The sequence below is a fragment of the Panthera pardus genome, unplaced genomic scaffold (genome assembly GCF_024362965.1).
Source record: "Panthera pardus isolate Hobbes unplaced genomic scaffold, ASM2436296v1 HiC_scaffold_12, whole genome shotgun sequence".
Classification (NCBI taxonomy): domain Eukaryota; kingdom Metazoa; phylum Chordata; class Mammalia; order Carnivora; family Felidae; genus Panthera; species Panthera pardus.
The window spans coordinates 41,689,271-41,706,499 of NW_026526677.1; the positions used below are offsets into that span (position 1 = coordinate 41,689,271).

The window sequence follows — 17,229 nt, forward strand, 5'->3', positions numbered from 1 at the left end:
TCACATTCTATCCTACCCTTTGGAACGTGGGGACTGAAAAGAAAACCCCACTCTGGTTTTGCAATCTGAGTGAAACTAATCCCTAATGTTGGATAGTGCTTTAGAATCTTGTTTTTCAAATTGTGGTCCCCAGACTAGCAGCATCTGGATCTCCTGGGAGCTTGCTAGAAATGCAGAGTTTCAGGCTGCACCCCAGGCCTCCCGAATCAGGGTCAGACCCCTAATGATTCATGTGCACACTAATGTTTGAGGAATATAGTTTGAGACCACAAACTGTCATTAAGGGGGATCCCACTGAATCCTTCATTCCTGAGCCCCTCTGGGAGAGAGTCATCAGCCCTCATTGTGCAGATGAGGACATGTTCAGAGAGGTCACAGGATGGGTGACTGGCAGAACTGAGCCCAGCTCTCTCAGTTCCACCTGGCCACCATGCTTGGCGGTGAGCAACTCTCAGTTCCTGATTCCAGAGGCCCTGGCTCTCCCTGTCCTCAGAGGGGCAGGCTTGTGCACACAAAGACAGTGCTGCAAGAAGCCTTCAACAACAGACGTTCCTCACAAGCTCATCTGGAGCCTACATGGTTGCAAGGATTGTCTACCCCCTACCAGTTGGGCCTAGGATCTTGTGCAGGCTCTGGAGACCTCACATCAGTCTCCTGTGGCCGCCCTTGCTTGGGAAGGGGAAGCTCCTAACCCACATTATGACCTCTGTGTAGGGGACCAGACCCCAGGGCTCACAGACCTGGCATGCTCTGGCCAAAGGGCAGGATCTGGAGTAAGCAGAGTCAGGTTTGAGTCATGGCACCCTGGGCCAACCACTTGCCTCTACCCTGCTGTTGGCCTCAGTTTTCCTCATCAGCAAAATGAGAGTATCGATCCTTCCTTCCTTTCTGCTAGGAAGGCTCTGAGATTAAAGGTGGTGATAACACAAGGTGTTTTAACTGTTTTACTGTTAACACAGTAAAGCTCTAACTGACTATTCCCTCCCCTTCCCACCCTGACCCCCCCTCACTGCCCTTGGCTGCCAGGCCTGGCCCAGAACTCCCAGCTGACCACTGATCTCTGCATCAGCTAAAGGACACAGCCCCAGGTTGCCAAGTCATGGGATTGGGCACCCACCTTCTTCTCAGGAGTGAGAACTGGCAAACGGGAGGTCGGGGCCCCTGCAGCCACCTCAGCTTACGAGTATCCACGAGGCACACCCACAGAATTCAGCTCATGTGGCATCTGAGGCACCTGGGCAGGAGACTATTTCCACTGGGTGGGGCCCTTCTTTTTGCCGAATTACGGGGGCACCAGCCCTCTACCTGAGGGTTTTGGCCAGATCTTTACAGGGAAAGGGGCTGAGAGGTGAAACATGGCTTTTCTCTCCTGGGCTTCAACCCACTGGACCTCTGGAGCATGCCACACACCCCATTCAGTGCTTCTACTCCAGTACCTCATGTAATCCTCACGACAACCTGTTGAGGTGGTAGGCATGGTGATTACTACTCTCATGTTACAGATGAGAAGCTGAGCCTCAGAGAGGTTGGGCCTCTTCCTTGTCCAAGGTCACACAGATGGTAAGAAGAAGAGCCAGGTAGAATCCACTCCGGTTGGATGCCCACACCGCCGTTCTTTCTCGGATTCAGTGCCAGTCATTACATCAGCACCGGCCAGCCCTGGGCTGCTGCCTCCAGCATGGCTGTGTGAGGAACTCCTTGCCCCTCCCTCTGCCTCGTGGGTCCCCGGTTCTGCCAGCCTTCAGGGGTGGGGGACCATGAAACATGGATACTCACCCTTGGGGACAGGCACAGCCTGAGAGGCAGGGGCCATGAGCTGGCACGCTCAGGTTCAGCAGCTGCTGCTCACATGTCCTCTCTCTGCTCAGCTCGGGGTCGGTGTGCAGGTCACTGCAGTTCACGAAGACCTGGCCCACCGGGCAGGCAGTGGCTGGAGGAGAAGAGGGTGGCTGCTGGGAGGAGCACGGACGCTCATCAGGCCTTGGAACACCCAGGCCTGGGGGTGGGCTCCTGGGTGGCAGGGGTGACCAGGGAGACCTGGGGACGCAACTACTGGAAGAGGCAGGGAGACAGGGGGCTCTGACGCTTCCAGAGGCATCCCTTGGGTTCCCAGATGCACCACCAGTACCCAGAGTACCATGTGCTCTCCACAGGGCACTGTTCCAGGCATTTTACATGCATTTCCTTACCGAATCCTGCAACACCCTATGAGGCGTTGTTATCCCCCATTTCCCATATCATGGAAAGAAGTCACTTCTGCTTTCAAAGGCATGATAAAGTGAGAGGAAGTGCCTCAAAGAGACCAGGAGGAGAGCCAGAAAGAGGATAGCAATGCAGTGTGGCAGGGTGGCCAGAGGACTTTAAACCACAAGGAAGTCAATTTCCCATTACTTACACTTTTGTGACATAAACCCCTTCTCTCTCCCTGAGCCTCCAGTCAAGTCAGCTGTGCACACTTACACCTTGTGTGAGTGATCATTTTTAGGGAAATGAATAAAAGGGAGCTGAGTTCCATGCTCAGCCTGGGATGGAGCAGAGAGAAGAGAATAGCCATGGAAGATGAGAGGAAGAAATCTGAAGCCAGAAGCAACACCAACCAAAAACAAAACAAAACAAAAACATACTTTCAGGAATACATACATGGGGAGGACACAGAAATCCAGGTTATATACAAAGGAGGAAGTGACGGCTCAGAGAAGCAAAGTGAGTTACCCAGGGCAGCACAGCTTGCAAGCATGAGGCAGGATTTGAATCCAGGGCTACCAGACTCTGGAGGCCCTGCTCTTTGCCACCTGCCATGTGATTATTCTCTGACCCCTCTGTGCCAATCCCCATCCTCCCTTCCGCTTCAGTCCCCCGCTCCACCACCTCCACATCCTTCACAGGCTGATCCAGTGCCAAGCCACCCTACCGCCATCTCTATTGCCTGGGACAGTCTCAGAGACCCGGGCTGTCCTCCCCATCTCTATGACCCCCAAGTCTAGCACAGGACTGGGCAGCGTCAGCCTTAGTAAGCAAATGACAGCTCAGAACAAGGAAACCCAGGACCCAGGGGAGGCCAAGGGACTGTCCAGTCACCCCAGCTAGTTGCCCCTAGGAGAGATAGTCTCAGCCTCTCCTTCTTGAGAAGCAGGAGGGACAGCTGCCAGGATGGGGTTGAAGTTGGGATGGGATTTCTGGATGCCACCTTCCAAACTGGAGCTTTTCCCAAGACGGTGAGGAAAACAGCAGGCTCAGTGGGCTCAGTGTGGCTGGACTCAGATGTGGCTGGGCTGTCCCTGTCCTGATCTATCCTCTAGCTCCCCACTCACCTCTCCATAGCCCCACCACGACGGAGGAGCCCCTAGAAGAACCCCCCACCTTCCACCTTACCTGGGAGTCTGCTGTCACAGCTCATGATTCCATCTTTGCAGTGGCTGCAGAGAGAGAGAGGAGTGGGGTGTATACCGGGATTAGCTGACTCAGTCACTGCAAAGCCAGAGACTGCATGCCACTGTGCTCAGGCCCCTGCAGGGTTCAGACAGATATCCCCACTCTGTCCCTGGTCCCCTGTGCAGAGGTGGAGGGTGGGCACTGCTTCGTGGAAAGGTCTGCTAGGCTGTATTTTCTTCAATCAGCAACTTCCATTTAAAGAGAGGACACTAAATCTGCAACCTAGGGAGCTCACCAGTGGCCCAGAGATGGGATGTCACTGTCTCCAGGGGGATAGTCCATTCCTTGAAAGTGACAGGAGCATTGGTTCCTGCAAAACCCAGGAACAGAGAAAAGTGAGCCAACTCAGGAACTGGGGCAGGGACCCCACCCCCACCCCCCAGCAGCCAGGACCATAAAGACACAGAAAAAAGCAATGGCATCTACTGTGACAAGTGACAGATATCCAGGGAGTGGGGAAGTCAGCCTAGCACCAGGGACAGAGGTCAGGGCTGGGTCCCAGCTTCAGGGCCATCCAGTGAGCCGGCACAAGGACAGCCTCACTGGTCTCTGTCCACCCAAAGCCAACCTCCCTTTGGGCTGGGAAAAAAGAGGTGGTAAGAACAGGGCCATGCTTCCTGAGCCCATGCTGTGTCAGGGAGGGACACAGGGCATATATTCCATACTGCTCATTCCCACCCGGCATCTGTTCTGATTGCTCATGGCCTACACCGTACTGCTTGTTAAACATTTTGAACACCAGACTAGGCCCTCCAAATATGTCATCTTGTCTATTCCTCCTCACACGGTCCTTTATTCTGTCTTTTGGCTCCTCTTTGTAGGTCAGCTGAGGGCCAAGACTGTGTTTCCTCCTCCTCACAACCTCCCAAAACCCCAGTGCAGGCCTTGGAGCAGACCAGTTGGGGGCTGGAAGGGATGTCTGAACTCATCCAACCCCTGTGCTTCTCAGCCACCTTCTCTCTCTCCAATTTCTCCTCCCACGTAAACCTCAGAGGTTCCCTTTTTTGGCAATACTCAACCACAAGTCAGGGGTTGAGGGGGCAGGGCACACATCTGGATCTCAAGGGAGGATCCTGTAGTTTGAAAAGGCTACTGAATGATTCTAATATACCCCCTATAGGAGCCTCTCTCTAGCCCTTATCCCTCAGTGGAATTTTAGGGGAATTTCTCCCCATTGTGGAAGGGACTAAGTGCCTTTCCAGTCAGCTCTGGGATACTGTGAGATCACCAGCCCTGAACTTCACCTCCAGCCACACTGACATGCCACAGCCAGCCTCAGAGCCATCCCTGTCCCCTTGGCCTGGAGCACTCCTCCCTCAGTTCCCCCCATCTTTGCCCACATGTCACCTCAGCAGAAAGGCCTTCCTTCTGTGCATAACAGTAATCCCTCCCTGACTATTTATAGCTTATTACTACCAGACCCTTTAAGTGTCTATTTATTCATCTGTTTTGGCATGAGAATGTGAGCTCAATGAGGGCAGGATTCTGTTCTGTATTTGGCTGAACTTCCAGGGCTTAGAAATGTCTAGAACATATGAGGAGGCCAATAACTACTTGTGGAAGGAGAGGGGAGATGAAGGGAGAGAGGCTGTCTCTGTGGGAGTGTTGTTCTGTTTTATGGGGAAGCCAGGCTGGAGAGGGCTGAAGAGCCGTAGCCGAGGAAAGAGGCCTGAGAACGGGGTCCGGGAGAGGAAGCCCACCCAGGACCACCCAGCGGTGCATCATGCTCTGCCCTGTGACTGGGGGATTAAGCAGGGACATAAGAGGTGCAGTCAGGCTCCCCAGCCTCAGATGCCCTAGAGACCCTCAGCCTCCTCTCCATCTGACAGAGGTCACACTAGCCCACTCACCTAGGGACGCAGAGGTCAGCCTGGGTATCCAGATAGGTGTCCGGTGGGCAGGCACAGCCTTCCACACACTCGTCCCTGATGAGGTCGCTGCCACCACCAACCCCACAGGCCACAGGGCTGGCCAGGTCCTGGCAGGTTTGCCCACACAGGGCCACACAGGGGCTATACTCCTTGGTGGCCTCACAGGACAGTGCTGTAGTGGGAAATAAAACTGTGTGTTTTGTCTCCCTCATCCCCACAACTGTGTGAGGTGGAGCCATCATCCTGATGAGGAGAACTGAGAACCAGAGAAGATATTTGTTCAAGGTTACACAGCAGGTCAAGGCCAGACTTGGGATTTGAACCCAGGTCTCACTCCAGAGTCCCACTTCCTCCCGCTACACTACAATGGCAGAGTGGCAGGGGTGGGCCCCACACCCCAAGCTCAGCCTGGACCTTGCTATTGGTGTTTCTCTTCCTCTGCAGGGCATTCTTCTTAGGTAGTGATATTGGGGGAGGGTGGAGGTCACGACTCCCTGACACTCCCCCCTGCCATCGCTCACACATAGACACACACACAGGTGGGTATTACACACACTTCTGTCCTTCTCACTTCCACACCTATAACACATATGAGCTGTGAAGATCAATTGTGCCCCCTTAAGCAGCCTCTCGAGGCCCTCTGTCCAAAGACTCAGAGCTTCCCTCTCCTCATCTGGCCAGCATCCCACTCCCTTGGGGTCTCCTGCTCCCTGCCAGAGCCAGATTGCCAAGTTCTCACCCCAGCTACACATCAAAGTCTCCATTTAAAAATGCTGATGCCTGCCCCCGTTGCCAGATATGTTGTTTTCATTGGTACTCAATGTGGCCCAGATATGTGCATTTTTCAAAAGCTCCTATGGAGAGTCTAATATGCACCATTGGTCCCATCCAATCACCTCTGGAGGAACTTTGACTCAGTGAGGGGCAGGAACTTGCCAGAGACACACAGCAATTACCCGCAGGGCTGGAACAGAACTCATGTCTCCTGACTCCCAGGATGGAGTCTTTTCCATTTATTCAACAAGTATTTGCTAAGAGCTTACTGAGCGTGGGGCCCTGTACTAGGGCTGGGGTCACAGAGACAACTAAGACATGGAGAAGAGTGTGGCCCAGGTGTGTGTTGGAGGGGGAAGCAGGGGCCAGCTCACGCCCATCGAGCCACGAGCGCACTGAGGACGATGGGAGCCAGTGATCTTGAGAAGGCTCACTCTGGTTGTAATGAGAGGAGGCCGTGGGGAGGCTTACTAGGAAGCTTTGACCGGGGTGGTGGCAGCAGAGGTGGCGACAAGTGGGTGAATTTGCATCTCAAATCGACAAGCCTGACAGGACTTGGAGACGGACTGGCACTGGCGGTGAGGGTAACAGAGAAGCAGCTATGTGCCACATGCCCTCGTGTCAGGTTTGGGTGGCCAAGGGGATGGAGAACACGGGAGAAGCAGTTTGTGAGGTGGGGGTGTTAGGCTGCAGGGGCGGGAGGGGCAGGTGGACCCTTGAGTCTGGAGCCCAGGTTCTTCCAATGACCCTCACGTAGAGGCACACGTGTGGGGCACTCACCACAGGCTGGCAGGTGGGCGCGGAAGTCAACAGGGAGCCCGTGGCGCCGGCACAGGTGAGCATAGTGGGCCAGCGTGGCACACAGGCAAGGCTGCCCGCAGCGGCAGGCGTCCTGGCGGCACTGCTCAAAGTAGGGCACGGGGCTCAGGTACACCGAGCAGGGCGCAAACAGCTCCCCGGTGAGCACGCTGCAGGACTGCACCGCATAGGAAGCTGGAGACGGGAGGGACAGGGGCAGGGAGTGGGGGTCTGGTTTGCCTGGTGCCCCAGGCCCCAGCCTCTTCCTGCCTCCCCACAGTCCAGGGGTCTGTTGGCGTGAGAAGGTGGGTGGGAGAGAGTGTGGGTGCACAGTAGGGATGTGAGCAGGGACCTGAGCGCATGGCTGGTTGGGAGTGTGTGGGTACGGTTTGGTCAGTCTAGGTGTGAGTCGGTGGCTGGCCAAGGGCATGGGTGTAAATGATTAAAGGAGAGTGAGTGGGGGCACCTGGGTGGCTCAGTCAGTTAAGCTTCCGACTTCGGCTCAGGTCGTGATCTCACAGTTCGTGGGTTCGAGCCCCGCGTCTGGCTCTGTGCTGACAGCTCAGAGCCTGGAGCCTGCTTTGAATTCTGTGTCTCCCCCTCTCTCTGCCCCTCCCCCACTCGTGCTCTGTCTCTGTCTCTCAAAAATGAATAAGTGCTAAAAAATTGTTTTAAGAAAATAAAGGAGAGTGAGCATGTGTATGTGTGTTTAGTGCATTCATGCAATACATTCCATCTTGTGTGAGACATGAATCCATATGCTGGGAGGAGACCCGGGAGTGAACAAAACTGACAAAATTCCTGCCCTCGTGGAGCTTACAGTGTGGTTGAAGGAGACCATCACTAAACAATTTATATGGCAAAGCAGAAGGCAAAGACCTCGGAGAGTGAGAAAGCGGGGAAGGAGGTTAGCGATCGAAGGTGGGGTGGGAGGGGCAATTGCAATTTTAAAGCAGGTGGTCAGGAAGGCCTCGGTGGCAAGATGAAGTCTGAACAAAAAGTTGAAAGAGGTGAGGGACTTTAGTGAGGGAAGAGCATTCTAGGTGGAAGGAACGGCAGGTGTAAAGGCCCAGAGCAGAGAGCAGAGCTGGCTGTGCAGAAAGAACAGCAAGGAGGCCCGTGTGGCCGGAGCAGAGTTGGGGGTGCAGGGGGAAGGGCAGAGAGGCTAGGCCCTGGTGGGGCCACTGTGAGGGCTTAGACTTTTGCCTTGAAATGGGAGAGCCAGTACAAATGTGTGTCTACGTGGCAGTGATAGAGCATGAAGTTTCTGTCTGCCTGACCCTTACCAGAAGGGAACCACGGGCCCCTCTCTGCAGCTCCACCTTTTCTTATCACTCCTGCCCAACCCGACCAGCCTCCTCAGGCCCAGAGTTCCCATCTCACCCCTCTCAAACCAGTCCCACCTCACCCCACTCCCCCCTCCTTCTCCCCTCACCTCACCTGCTTGCAGGTGCACATCACAGGGGTCCAGAGGGGAGCCAGAGACCAGCGGTGAGCAGGCGGATAGAGTTTTCCACGAATTGCCAAAGAGTTGTGGGGTGCTCTCAGGCACACCCACTGGGGACCTGCAGTCATGGCATAGCCGCGTTCACACACTTGGCCGCGTGGACCCAGGTGGACATACAGCATACACCCAGATAAGTATCTATCTACTCCTGTATACACACATAGACCAAGCATGAGCACACACACTCCGAGGCGCATATGTACCCACCCAAAGGAGTAACACCCATAGGCCTATATACACCACTTGCACATGCCCTCAACATACACACACAGAGCACAAGTATCTGCCAAACATGTAAACAGACAAGAGGGTCTACACAGTCACATTCAAACACATACAGTTATGGATGTGCGCGCGCGCACACACACACACACACACACACACACATCATATCACATAACATCACATTTAACAGGCTCCAAAGGGAATCAAAACTGGCTTGGGGCCGGCCACACGTTACCCTATCTTCACCACCTGCCCCCAGCTCTTCATGTCAGAAAGAGAGAAACAGGGACACCATGAGCCAAACTTCACTGGATTAAGACTTCCTCCTCCCTTTTCCATAAGCAGTTCCCAAAAGCTCCTTTGCACCCCTCACCTTTCTAGGTAGGAAGTAGTCACACAACAGGTAATAAGGAAGGAAGGAAGGAAGGAAGGAAGGAAGGAAGGAAGGAAGGAAGGGGGGAAAAACGTGTCTCCTAGACATCAACAGTCTCCCAGAGTCACCAAACTCGAGGAGATGGTAGACTGGAGACAACATAGCATGCACGGGGTGGGGCAGGTTCTGTGTGACACTCAGCATGCCCGCACTACTGCTCCAGAGCAGTGAGAGCACCCAAGTTACACCCAGCCACTGTTCTGCCCAGAGTTCACATTCAGGAAGGTGGCAGGCAGCCCACACACTAAATCAGGGTCGTCTGTCCCCCACCACTCCGGCCAGCTGCCCTAACATCAGTCCCACCAGGCAAGACAGCAGAATGCTACATTTTTTAATGTGCATGCATTTAAAAGGTCTCAGTTTTGGGGCACCTGGTTGGCTCAGTTGGTCAAGCATCCAACTTCAGCTCTGGTCATGGTCTCATGGTTCGTGGCTTTGAGCCCTGTAATGGACTCTGGGCTGACAGCTCGGAGCCTGGAGCCTGCTTCAGATTCAGTGTCTCCCTCTCTCTCTGTCCCTCCCCTACTTTCTCTCCCTCTCTCTCTCAAAAATAGATAAACATTAAAAAAAAAAATGTAAAGCTCAGTTTCTTTTTATTCTTGTTTTTCTGAATGAATCTGAGTTCTCATTTCTGGCTGAAGATAGTGTCTCCTGTTTACTTCTGCATCACCTAATGCATGTCACTTGAAAAATTGGCCAGAACCTCTAGCCTTCAAGATCAACCCCTTATTCTCCTTTCAGGAAAGTCTGACTCTTGTCCCCTCCCAAGTTTCTAAACTGTATCCATGCTCAGATAGTCTTTCTGTCAACCTAGGAAACAGCCTTCCCCTGAACATGGGAGGCACACACCGTGCAACCCTTAAGAACCAAGCAGGAAAGACATGTGGCTTAGACTGACCTGGGATAGAAAGCAGGAGTTTTGGAATCATTGGTTCACAGGGGGCTTATGCTCATCTAAAGGTGCTCACAGTCAATTAAAACAAGGAAAACCATGAACCAAATCAAACGCAGCCTGAGGTCCAACAATTTTAAGACCTCATTATAAAACAGTATTTCTCAAGGTATGGGCCACAGATCTCAAGGTATGGTCTGCAGATCTCTTATACTAGAATCGCAGTGGTTACTTATTAAAAGTAGAATTCTTGGGCCCCAACCCAAATCAGATACTCCAGAAGTAGAACCCAGGAATCAGCATTTTAACAAGCTCTCCAGGTGAGTCTTTTGCACAGAGAAGACTGTGGGCCACAGCCTTAAAGAAATACGCTTAAATTTAAATGCCGAAGAATAAATGATCAATGGTGCATGCGTGGCACAGTGAGAGACCCAGGGAGTTTGCGAAAGATGTTTTCAGGCAGTGCCTCCGGATACCCGGCCTTCCGGGGCCCCACCCTCTCCTTCTGCTTCCGGGCATGGGCACGTACAGGAAGTCGTCCTGCGTGTTGCCGTTGAAGGTGCCACAGAGGCCCACGGTGTCTTCCACCCATCGCTGGTCCACCTGCAGGTAGAGCCGCAGTCCTTGGCGGTCGTAGAGCACCCGCACGCCCACGTTGGTCCTCACCCGCAGGAACATGGAGGACAGCCTCCGGATCTCAAAGGCGTCTGGGCACAGAACCAGAAAAGGGATGTGGGAAGTTCTGCCAACATGCACCTACCCACCGCCACCACCTGCATGGTCCTCACTGACCTCGATACCCAGCACAGTGTTCACACCCAGTGAAGCCCTGCTAAGGAGTTAGTTTGGGAAGCCTTGAGGAAATCTTGTTCAGTGATGAAACAGAACCCAGAGACAACTGACCACGGCAACCTAAGATTTTTTTTTTTTTTTTTTTTTTTTTTTTAGCACCAAGTGCCAGTTAAAGCCTTGCCTGCATAGGGAACTGATATATTTCCTTCTGTAGCAAAGGAGAATTCTGTTAACTACCCATTTTTTTTCACAATGGCCACCAGGAAGCTCACAATATGATTTTAGATCCAATTGTAGTGAAGTTTTCACCTCTTGTGGCATGCATTTCTTTGGCCTCTTTACACCTCTCCCCCTGCATCCCTACTCAATCTTGAACCCCTACTTTTTTTTTCTTATTCATTTTCTCTGGTGCTATTTTATTTCTTAATAGTTTTTGCATTTTTGTTAGATGTGCTTCCTATGAGCTACCACTGCTCCCTTGTGGAGTCAGATAGGATAATAAGTAACTAAAAAATAAAATAGGGATAGAGAACAGCCTCATTCATATCCTTATGTTAGGAGAAGGCATCATACTGCTGAGATGCCTAGTGTCATGTTGGGATGGGGACAAAGACCATCTTACAAGTCCAGAGTCCATGTTCCTGGGACCAAGGTGCCATCTGGCCCGATTCACCCAATGCTAAAATGTGAGCTCTTGCCCATGTGGCAGTGCCTTTGGCCAGAGACAGTGCTTGGAAGAAGAGGCCTGGGCAGCCAGCTGCCAGTTACTTCTTGTCCATGAAAGCCATACCATCCGTGTAGGGTGGGGTGACCTTGTACTGGTCAAACAGAAGGACATCCCCCGCTTGGGTCAGGGTCACCTGCCTCCGAGGGTCCTGATGCAGAATCACTGACACTGACTGGACACAGACTCCGTCCTGGTTCTGGAGAAAGAGGAAGGCAAATAGGGCAGAGTTAGTCTGTCTGTCCTGCTGGCCCCAAAAGAGGCCCCAAGATTGGGTATTCTAGTGCAGTTTGAGGTCAGAGACAGGCTGAGACGGAACCCCCAAAGGACATTAGGAGTCCTCTAACCAAATGCTCTCATCTGGGAATGGGAAGGCAGAGGCTAAGATTGGAGAAGGTTGGCAGAGCTGGGATAATGCAAATAAAAAGATAGTCAAGTCTTAGGCTATCTATGACAGAGAGCAGAGATAGACCCCCCTGGATGGCCCAGAGTCTAGCCTCAGAAACACTGGCCTCCCCACTCCCCATTGTAAAGTACAATACAGGACTTTAATTTCATCATTTTGCAGGTGTTTATATAGCTCTTTCCATGTGTCACATCCTGCAGAGTATCAAGCTCTACTCATAGGCAGGCAGGAAATGAGCTAATAATATCTGGGCCTCAGGTTCTCATCTCTGAAATGGGTGGTACACATTGGGCCCATTCATACCTCCTTCCACAAGAAGACATCCATACAACCATACAGTGATGAACATGACAGATATAGTCCCGGGCCTCATGGAGAGTACATATTTGTGTGGGACACAGACACTAAACAAGTAATTACAAAGTTGGTTTTTAAATTACTGCTGAGATCAGTGCTACAAAGAGGTGTAGGGTGCTAGGAAAGCATATAGTGAAGGAACAAGATTTAGTCTGCAGAGGCAGGAAAGGTCATCCTTAGGGAAAGATAATGATGATGTAAAAATCATAACAAAACTCTTAGTAATACTATAATTTATTATAATAACAGCTAACTTTATTTAAAGAAATTTTTTAATGTTTATTTACTTTTGAGACAGAGAGAGACAGACAGACCTTGAGTGGCGGACGGGTAGACAGAGAGGGAGACACAGAATCCAAAGCAGGCTCCAGGCCCCATGCTGTCAGCACAGAGCCTGAACTGGGGCTCAAACTCACGAACCGCAAGATCATGACCTGAGCCAAAGTTGGACGCTTAATTGACTGAGCCACCCAGGCGACCCTAATAGCTAACTTTAGAGTTACTGTGTTCAGGTTACTATTCTTATCTTTTTTACATGTATTTACTCACTTAATTCTCATAGCAGTCTTACATAGTAAGTACCACTAACAACCTCACTTTGCAGATCAGAAGACTGAGGCACAGGAAAATGTGACAGTTGAGCTGAGATCTGAAGGGTACAGAGAAGGTAGCTGGGCAAAGAGAGAAGGCAAGAAGGGAGATACCAGGGATAGTGAACAGGCTATACAAAATTCCCTGACACAAGAAGTACATAAAAGTACATTAAAAAAGTACATCCAAGTACATAAAAGAAGACCAGAGGGCCAGAGCCCACTGAGAAAAGTGGTTTAAGGTAAATTCTTCAAGAGGTAGGCAGAGGCCAGCTGAGGCAGAGCTTTGTAATATTTTAGGACTTTATCCTAAGTCCAAAGACAGCCAAAGAAAGTATAACCTGAAAGTGATATAATCAAACAGCGAAATGAGGAAAGAACTAGAGCTTGAAACTTTTCAGAAAGGCATTATGCAACAAGCTACAACCTTTCTTCCAAGCTCCTTCCCAAGGAGACATAAAATCCCTGAAACAGCTCAAAACCATTGTGTCTAAAACATCACCTTCTTTGTCAAGCCCACTCATCCTCTGGTCCCCTCTGGACATGTCATTGGTGCAGGAAGAAAGTCTACACCCTTTAGTCAAAGTCTCAGGCTCAAGTCTTGATGTCACTGAAAGCTGAGACCTTAAAGACCTCATTTAAGTTACCTAAACCTCAGTTCTCTCCTTGTGAAATAGAGATAGAACAATACTTGGTTGGTCCTGCCTGGTTTGATAGAAAAAAAGTGTTCATGGAGGGGTGCCTGGGTGGCTCTGTCAGTTGGGCATCTGACTCTTGGTTTTGGCTCTGGTCATCATCCCAGGGTCATGGGATCAAGTCCCACACCAGGCTCTGCACTGAGTATGGAGCCTGCTTGAGGTTCTCTTTCTTTCTTTCTTTCTTTCTTTCTTTCTTTCTTTCTTTCTTTCTTTCTTTCTCTCTCTTTCTCTCTCTCTCTCTCTCTCTCTGCCCCTCTCCCCTACACACACACACACACACATACACACTCTAAAATTTAAAAAATTAAATTTTTAGGAAAGAAAATGTGCATGGAATACTTTGGAGGTTGCATTTGTCAAAGCCCAGAGAACTTTACAGCATAAAGAGTGAAACCTAATGTAAACAATTAAAAAAATCATGGAGGAAGTCAGAGGATCCCAGGATGGAATGCAGACTGTGACAAAAGAATCTAACTGTACAGCTATACAAAACTACCTCACTGACGGGGGTGCAGGGAAAGGTGTTGACCTAAGAAGCCTTGGAAATAAGTGGAGTTTGTAAGACTAAAAGCAAAAGAAACTATGCATAAGCACTGTACTCTAGTTGATAAAGTTCTTTCCCATGGAGGTATGGATTAATAATTCTGGTACTTCTATACATGTATACTGGAATTGAACAATTAGATAAATAGATGGAGGACAATGGAAACCATATTTCTCACTGTTGGAGTGGGTGTTTATAAGCAAGGGGTGGGATAAGCAAGGGGAGACTAGAATGACCCATGTGGCAATGGATTAGAGTTGGAACATCAATATGAGCTCCTTCTTAGCATATAGATATAGAGGGCTACTGATAGATTATCTATAGTTACGTGTATATATATTGGTTATACAAGGATATTCATAGGTTATACATATTATTTCCTTTTTCTATCAGCTGAGAGGATCTAAAAGAAATGATACCCCAGTAGCAATGAGCACACCCAGTACCCCAGATCTTGGTGTCTAATACGATTCTCCAAAAGGAGCCCAGAGCATCTGATAATATTTTCAGGAATGGCTGATTCTAGGAATGTAACAGGAAATATGCAAGATGAGCCTGGTGCATCTTATAGGACTATAAAGTAAGGCAGTAGGCAGCACACACACACACACACACGCACGCACACACACACACACACATACACACAATGATGGGGGTATACCAAAGGGACCCAAGAGCCAACTGAAAGACTACCCAATGGTTCAAGCTGGAAAAATTTGAGTAACAAAATAAAAAAGGAAGTATTGGTTCTTTTCCAAAGTATAAAATAAATATCCTGGGTCCATGCTGACATAAATAAATGATTGACCAAAAAAAATATGTCAAGGGAAAAAAGACAAATTTCCTATGCAGAAAAATTCCAACTAATGTATGTAGATTCTCTACCTTCAAGGAGAGGGAGCATAACTCCTTACTCTTTAACTGTGGGCTGACTTCTTTCAAAGAGAACAATATGGTAAGGGGGAAAAGAGGAGTAGCATTACAGAGGAGGATGTGACAAACACTGCCTCAGCCAAATGACCAAGGTCAACCTCAATAGTGATAAACCATGTTGGTACATGTATCCTTGATAAGATGTGATAAAAATAGCAATTTACCTCTTATCTTCCTCCCCTAAATCCCTAACACCATTCTAACCATGAGAAAAGCATACAAATCCCAACAGAGGGGCATTCTACAAAATATCTGACCAGTACTCCTCAAAACTTTCAAGGTCACCATAAATAAGGTCTTAGTAAACTGTAACAGCAAGGAAAAGCCCAGTAGACACAATGACTAAATGTAATGTAGTATGTTGGAACAGAAAAAAAAATAACAGGTTTAAAAATAAATAAGAAATATGAGTAAGGTGCAGACTTTAGTTAATGATAATGTACATAATGAACATTGGTTCAGTGTTTGTAACAAATGTACCATACTAATGTATGAGGTTAATAACAGGAGAAATTGGGTGTGAGATATATGGGAACTCTGTGTACTACCTTTGCATTTTTCTGTAAAATCTAAAGCTGCTCTAAAAAAATAAGGTCTACTTTAAAAATACTTCAAAGGCTATAAACACTACCCTGATTTGGGGGTGGGTGTATAAGGAAGCTGTGACAGGCTTTCTGGACTTCCAGCCTTGGGTCTGGCTCAGCTCCCCCTCTTGCTGGCTGGGGGTCGTCAAGACTGCCCCAAGCCTCTGTTAGGCCTGTCTTATCAGATTTCAAATGGGGAGAATCATAGTGACCACTACGTGGGGGTATTTTGAGCCTTAAACTAGATGTCAAATGCAAAACTGATTAGTCAAAGTTCAAAGTACTGTGCAAATACTTTCTCATCATCATCCTCTCTGTTAACATTCTCACCCTACCCACTTCTGTTCACCCGGGGTTGAAGTCATGTCTTCACCTTTGACTCTTCCTGCTTCTCTCCCACACACCTGGCACTTTACCAGCCAGTCAGCCAGTTGCCATAGTCCTTCTGCATCTGCCTTAATGTATTTTAGAACATTCCACCCTGTTGCTTTTTCTCATATGATCGAATCCTCCTGGATTGCCCTTCCTCCCCATCCTCACACATACATAACTTATTTCTATTTATCTTTTTTGGCCCAATTTTTAGGTCATTCAGCTCAAATGCCACCTCTACCATGAGGCTTTCTTCTGACCTGTAGGAATATTTCTTGCTCCACAGACAGCCCCTCTGATGGCACTGCTCTTGTATCTCACAGAGAAGAAACTGACCTGAGGACGTGATTGACTCCCTGATCAGGCTGCGAGCTTCTGGTGGCTAGGACCAGGGGCTGACTCATCTGTGTAACCCTCACTGTGCCCAGCACAGAGCTGGCACAAGGCTGGCCCTCTACTGGTTCATCAGTGTGGATGAAGTCACAAGGAAGAGACCTGGCTCGTGGTAAAAGGAATGTGCTATCAAGAGGCACTGTTCGGGGGCGCCTGGTGGCTCAGTGGGTCAAACGTCCAACTTCGACTCAGGTCATGATCTCATGGTTTGTGAGTTTGAGCCCCACATCGGGCTCTGTGCTGACAGCTCAGAGCCTGGAGCTTGCTTCGGATTCTGAGTCTCCGTCTCTCTCTGCCCCTTGCCCATTCACACACACACACTCTCTCTCTCAAAAATAAATAAGCATTAAAAAAACAAAAAAAGGCACTGTTCAGCAGTGAAGCAAGTTATCTCAGGCCGACACTGGCCAACCACTATCCAGAACATGGTGGAGAAGGAGCTGGTAAGGGACCCCCAAGGTCCCATAGCCCTCAGGTACTCAAAGACTCTAGAACTTTGTAAATGGGGAGGAGTCCCACTGGGCTATGTCTGTCTGCTTTGCTTTTTCTATTGTCACCCTCAAGATGTGATGGGAGTGACCCAGCTTTTGAGGACAAGTATTCATTCTTCCAATTCAGAGAGCAGCCAAGGGCAGATCCAGGCCATTCTCTGGCAGATAGAGGGGAGGGGATCACTCAGGCTTCAAGAGGAAGAAAGCCCAGGCTTCTACCTCATCCTCAGCTCAGCCTGGGTCCCCAGGGCCATGGAGGGACACCTGTAGGTGATGTCTGCTCACCCACCTGACGTCACTGGGCATGGAAAAGGCAGGCAGGGAGCTGGGCTTTGGGGGCAGCTGCCCTGGCTATGGGTGTGAACCCTTTGTCCTATTGCACAGGAAGGAGCTTGAGTGGAGTCCCAACCAGG

The 17,229-nt window shown here is 49.9% G+C and overlaps 1 protein-coding gene across 1 annotated transcript in view; it reads right to left on the reverse strand.

Moving 5' to 3' along the window:
- Positions 1-17,229, reverse strand: part of OTOG (otogelin) — an 89,390-nt gene that overhangs the window by 57,378 nt on the left and 14,783 nt on the right. Inside the window, 8 exon segments of the mRNA XM_019456074.2 lie at positions 1,777-1,930; positions 3,373-3,416; positions 3,668-3,742; positions 5,283-5,475; positions 6,858-7,070; positions 8,316-8,440; positions 10,462-10,639; positions 11,515-11,647. Coding sequence (XP_019311619.2) covers positions 1,777-1,930; positions 3,373-3,416; positions 3,668-3,742; positions 5,283-5,475; positions 6,858-7,070; positions 8,316-8,440; positions 10,462-10,639; positions 11,515-11,647 — 1,115 coding nt within the window.